General features: G+C 34.2%; 2 protein-coding genes across 2 annotated transcripts in view; one reads left to right on the top strand and one right to left on the bottom strand.

The window, feature by feature from the left end:
• LOC104706309 (mitochondrial dicarboxylate/tricarboxylate transporter DTC) lies at nt 2667-5270 on the top strand. The gene is made up of 6 exons (XM_010422486.2): nt 2667-2920; nt 3298-3381; nt 3646-3707; nt 3824-4185; nt 4673-4887; nt 4988-5270. The coding sequence occupies exons 1-6, from the start codon at nt 2804-2806 to the stop codon at nt 5042-5044; spliced, it is 897 nt and encodes a 298-aa protein (XP_010420788.1). The 5' UTR covers nt 2667-2803; the 3' UTR covers nt 5045-5270.
• LOC104706310 (protein sym-1) overlaps nt 5363-6410 on the bottom strand; it is a 3082-nt gene continuing 2034 nt past the window's right edge. The window contains exon 7 of the mRNA XM_010422488.2: nt 5363-5622. Within this exon, the coding sequence (XP_010420790.1) occupies nt 5542-5622 (81 nt within the window). The 3' untranslated portion in view covers nt 5363-5541. The remainder of the gene's footprint in view (nt 5623-6410) is intronic.

Here is a 6410-nt window from a genome sequence, read left to right as displayed (position 1 = left end):
GGAACAGCCTGAGCAAGTGCCGAGAGTGGTGGACCAAGGTTCTGTTGGTATGAACTATTGAAAGAAACATTCTGAGGATGATGAAATTGCATCTAACACCATTGTTTGATTCATGTTTGATCTTTTGGGTTGTACTACTACTTTGTTGGTTATGTCACAACTATTATAAAACTTATTTTAAAATCTATTAATGTTTGATCTTTCATTGATGTGTATATTTATTATATCATAACAGAGTAAAACATGCGTAACTAATATTAAAATGGTCAAACTAGTAAAACTAGTATTAAAAGTTGAACATCCATAAATAATTTTTAAAGAAAATATAAGAATGTGTGTACTAGTAAACGTCAAAAGTAATGTTTAAATGTTTACTAAGAATGAAAATTTTAAAAATATATGAATTTTGGATTGTGATGAAAGAACCTAAACAAGTGTTTCCTTATACTTTTAAGGTCACTTTGTAAATAATAACCAAGTTAGGATGACAAAATTATAGAATTGTAGATTTTAAACATATGAATGCATAACAAACTCATAATTATACGTTGATAGACTTTAATCAACAGTAAAACTAAAAAATATAATTTTAAGAGTGGGTAAAACTAATTAAATGGAAAAACCTCAAAAGTAGAACTATTTGCAATTGTGGTACAACTGTTATACTTGGTATAACTATGTGTGAACACTAAGTGTGAACACACATATTGCACACGTGGTAATACAATTCAGATATATATATATATTTTTTTTTTGTCAGCCGCACGTGTGGTCTTTTTTTTCTTTCTCTGCAACAAATTCTGACTACTTTTATCTAGTTTTATCAGTATTACAAAAACATAATAGCTATACCTATATATACCAGTATTACTAAAACCCATAAATTCAATTTAAATGAGATCCAAAACAAACAAATCATGAATCTTTCCTTAACCAAAATGAATGAGTTTTATCTAGTTTTACTTGAGATTTTCATTCTGCAAAATTTGATTTTTTTTCCAAACGAAGTTGAATATTGTAGATTAAACGTATAAATAAATAAAAAACTTGTAAAACTGGTTTACTACCCAATTTTAACTGACAATACACTAGTTTTATCTAGTTATACTATTTTACTATCCAGAAATTCAAATACGAGCATAAACCCAAAATTTATGGACTTGTTTCCCTATTTCTTCCTGCAATAAGAAACGATGAACCCTTCGTTTGCAAAGTCACTTCGAGCGAGATTCTAGATGTATGTGCCACCGATCTCTCTTCATCGTGACGTTTGCAAAATACCTCTTCCTTCTACCTCTTCGTTTGTTTGGGCTTGCAAATCTTCTACCTATGAACTTTGAGCAATCTTCGTCCTCTTTTTCCCCACCTTGTTTTAGCCATTTTCGAGTAGTTATCGTGGAAATCTTGCAAGAAACATAAAAAAAAAAAGTATTATCAAGTTCTATTAATATTTCAAAATCACACTAGTTTTACCTAGTTATACTAGTATTACTACCCAGAAAAATCAAATATGAACATAAACCCAGAATTCACAAATTATAATCCCAAAGCTTGTTTTTTGGACTCATCTTCCTTATCAATCGAACACAATAACAAAATACATCTTCGTTTGTTTGGGCTTGCGAATCTTCTACCTATGAACTTTGAGCAATCTTCGTCCTCTTTTTCCACACCTTGTTTTAGCCATTTTGGAGTAGCTAGAGAGTAGTTATCGTTGAAATCTTGCAATAAACATAAAACGAAGTATTACCAAGTTCTATTAATATTTCAAAATCACACTAGTTTTACCTAGTTATACTAGTATTACTACCCAGAAATTTAAATATGAACATAAACCCAGAATTCACAAATTATAATTTCAAAGCTTGTTAATTTGACCATCTTCCTTACCAATCGAACACAATAACAAAATACCTAGTTTTCAAATTTCACGAAATCGATTTTGAGATAATAGTTTGAGAAATAATTGATGAGAACAATAAGAAAAAAATGTAGCAGTTATTTGATTTTAGAATTTTTTTTAAAAAATATAAGTAATTATATGTTTGTGGATTAGATCCAATAGATATTGGATGGGTGAATAAAGCCTAAGTAATACATGTAATATTTCTGTTTTTGTTAGGGTAGTAAGATAATAGGCATATTTTTTGAATTAAAAATAATTCTAAAAAAATTGTTTTTCGGGAAGAGAGTTTTAAGATTTCTAAAAAAAATTTGGAGACTTTTTGAGATGAAAACTCGTTATCAAATTGCATCAGAAATACTACTCTCTACTGGTCCACTAGCCAAAATACGGCGTGAAAAATGCCAAAAAACCATTTAATAAATAAAACAAAAACTCAACTACAATAAATCGAAGAATTCTATTGGACCCTATAACATTCACGAAATTTAAACTTAGTAATTATCAGAAATTTTGAAATGGACGAATTGCTGCTAATCGTAAAAACTAATTTAAATTGTTAAGTAAAGGCGTAATAAATAAACTTTAAATACTTTAGGATAGCGTTAGCGTAAATCTGAAAAGTGAAGTCCAAATTAATAATTTTGGAGAAAAATGTTTAGGATATATTTTTAGATCAGATCTGATAAGAAAAAAAAAATACAAGGGTTTGTTTGGTGCAGTTTAGTTCAGTTGGGTACTGTCAATTAATATATAAAGCCCACAAAGCTTTCACTACTTCATCTCTTTCTCCACCAAGTGAATCCTTCTCTCTCTCTCTCCTTCTCTGCGGAATCTCTCTCCCTTCTCGATTTCGTTTTGAGTCCGTACCGAAAAAAACAAAGCAAAAGAGAGAGAGAGATGGCGGAAGAGAAGAAAGCTCCGATTGGTGTCTGGACTACTATCAAGCCATTCGTTAATGGCGGTACCTCTGGTATGCTCGCTACTTGCGTCATCCAGCCGATCGATATGATCAAGGTACATAAATTGATTCCGGATTCCTTGTTTTGTCTATCATCATATCTTTTGTCGAACCTTGTTTGTGCGTTACAATTCTTACTTGATTTGCTGATACTGATAAATTTGCAGAAATCTGTAAAATGTGTTCTCATCAGATCCGAGTCTGGAGATTTTATCTCTCAGATCTGAGTTTTGTTTCCAGGATTATAAATCAAAATCTCATTTCTCCGTACTCGTTTGTGTTTGAATTGTTGTTGCTGTAACAATGTTTAGCTGAGAGCTTTTGGTTCAGATCTGGATTTTTTTTAATTTGAATTACAGTTGTTAGGTGCATCACAATGTGAATGATGTGAATCTAATGAGCTAATACTTTGTTTTATGGTTGTGATGTGAAGGTGAGGATTCAACTAGGTCAGGGATCTGCCGCCAGTGTTACCACGACTATGTTGAAGAATGAGGGTTTTGGTGCCTTTTACAAGGTATAAAATTGTATTTCTGGATTTTGATAAGATCCATCTTGATGCATTTACGTAGTATGTTTTCTATTTGATATTCATGACTTCTGTTGATCTCTAATGTTTTAGATGTCTGCATTTCCGGATTTGAGTCTCAGCTATTTAGAGAATTGACTTCCTTATCTAACAGTCTTTTTATCTGTCTTTCTAACTACAACATTAGTTCTACCCCCATTTCTGCTATGAAGATGTCTCCTGAGCTTTATTTGATTTGAATTTTTGCAATAGGGGTTATCTGCTGGTTTGTTGAGGCAAGCAACTTACACCACTGCCCGTCTTGGATCATTCAAGTAAGTTAGTCATTTGTGGATTGTCTTGAGCCCATCCAAAATCGATTAGTTATTACCTTTTATTGCATTATGGTTACGGATAAATCATCCTCTCTCCTGTCATTATATCTTATTAGGTTGCTGACTGCAAAGGCAAGTGAGGCTAACGATGGAAAGCCACTACCGCTGTATCAGAAGGCTCTATGTGGCCTTACAGCTGGTGCTATTGGTGCTACCGTTGGTAGTCCAGCCGATCTAGCACTTATCAGAATGCAAGCTGACAATACTTTGCCGTTAGCTCAGCGCAGGAATTATACCAATGCCTTCCATGCGCTGTACCGTATTAGTGCTGATGAAGGAGTTTTAGCACTTTGGAAAGGTTGTGGGCCTACTGTGGTCAGAGCGATGGCTTTGAACATGGGAATGCTTGCATCTTATGATCAAACTGCTGAATACATGAGAGATAATATTGGTCTTGGGGAGACATCTACGGTTGTAGGTAAGCTGCTTTTCCAAGTTTCTCATACTGTATGAAGATATTTTTTTCTATGAGCAGAACTTTGCTTTAAATAAATCTAGATAGCAGTTAGAGTCAAGGTTCCTCAGAATCGTCTTGAAAATTTAAATTTGTAGCATATATATCTCCTGATTATCATAACACAACTGTATGTTTGACTTAATCAAATCTACCAAGGAAAATACTTATGAGAGGAGTTTCTAAACTCTCCACCATTGCCCAAACCCAGATCCTAGACCAGTCCAATATTGATTCCAATGTATACTCCTTAACTCCTTTTCAACCCTTCAGCTTTCAATTAGCCGTGAGTTCTATATTTGAGCTGGTAAAACTAAATTCCTAGGTTAGTTACAACTTACAACTGTACTGCAGTAGACTTAATAAGAAAGCCTTGTCAGTTTTGTCTTGTGATCATGCTATATAGATGTCTCAGTTTGATGGTTGTGTGATAATTTGTTCCTGTTGGCAGGAGCAAGTGCTGTTTCGGGATTATGCGCTGCGGCCTGCAGTCTGCCATTTGACTTTGTCAAAACTCAGATTCAGAAAATGCAACCGCATGCCCAGGGAAAATATCCGTACACAGGTTCGCTTGACTGTGCGATGAAAACCTTAAAGGCAGGAGGACCTTTGAAATTCTACACAGGTTTCCCTGTTTACTGTGTCAGGATCGCACCTCACGTCATGGTATAATAACTCTCTTCCATTTTTTTTCTAATGCTATTCTACCAATTACCTGTGGAATAGTGTCTCTGAGATCGTTGATGATCGGGTTTTCTTTTCGCAGATGACATGGATCTTCCTGAACCAGATTACCAAATTTCAAAAGACGATTGGTCTGTAATCTGAGAGGAAGGAAGACATCAGCCAAAAATAAGATGAGAAGAACGAAAACACAATTGGAATTGTGTTCATTTGCCTTTTTAATCATATACATCATCTGCCTTAAAAGCATATTATTGTAGCTCTTTTGAGACACTTTTAATTTTTTTTTCTTTCTGTTGAGGGTCGGTGATTGGTCCGGTGAATTTATAAATTTTCCTCTTGGGTGGAAGTTTAAGACTCACAAACCAGAGATTTTTATAATTTTACTATGAAGTAACTAAAAAGTTTCTCTCAGCAATTTTTGAAAGATTCGAAAATAATAAATTTGCTCAGTTAATAAAATTGAAAGATTGATAGAGCTTGTTTCTACACTAATAAAATGCCAATTGCAGGATTCCAAAGGTTTTGTATCGAAGCACTAAACATTTGCTACATCAGCAGACAAGAACATTTTTGCCCCAAAACTCTGCCGATCACAATCCAACAACACCAGTTGGCTCTATGTAAGACACATGCCTATTTTGCAACAACTTCTTTGTGAGCTTTGAATGATAGAATCACATTCCAAGCCAAAGCCACTACGTTTGAAGCGAGCACCTGCAATGATTCATATATAAGACATTGATTTATCCTCAGAGCCAGTGAACAAATGTAACCCAAAATGGTGAAGAATAACATCAGTTGCTAGGAGAATCTTTGTAAGCCTATTAGCTAATGTCATTCTAGTGTCATTTATGCGAAAATATGCTTTTAACAAGTGCTCAATAACATGAAACCACCTAATATAAGTTGTTGCTGGTTATGACGGGTCAAAGATTATACTAAGTAGAGAGAATTAACAGCGTATTATGTGCAATATGTTTGAAGCATAACTATCCTTAACTGTACTGAATTGTTCACAACCTAAGCTGTCACAGAGTTAAGTATCAAACCTGGAAGTTCTGTGGAACAAATCTGAAGTTAAGAAACTGAAATGGTATCCATAGCTGCCAATTTGCTAGCACTGCACCAGTCCACTCCTACGCAATCAGCAATACATGGATTTCATTAGAATACAGATAAAAAGATACGACGTGTCAAACTTAGGTTCCTGCACCATGCTGTGGAAATAAAAAGTTTAATTAGCTTTGAATCTAACCTGCTGTAACTTCGGTATGACATTTGATGGTTTTCCTTCGAGTGTCACAACAGCTGATAAGAAAACTCCAACAAAAATAGGAGCAAAAACAAACTGCCAAAAAAGTTTTTTTGTTGTTGTTAACACAGTTGAAGCAAGATGCGAAGAGAATTGTTAAGACAGAAAATAAGAAAAATTTGCCTACCTGATCCAGTAAAAGTCGTATAACTGCGCCTGATAATCCGGAAGCTGTCACCACTTTGCTCAA

Source organism: Camelina sativa, chromosome 8 (genome assembly GCF_000633955.1).
Source record: "Camelina sativa cultivar DH55 chromosome 8, Cs, whole genome shotgun sequence".
Classification (NCBI taxonomy): Eukaryota; Viridiplantae; Streptophyta; class Magnoliopsida; order Brassicales; family Brassicaceae; genus Camelina; species Camelina sativa.
This window is presented reverse-complemented; position numbering and strand designations above follow the sequence as displayed.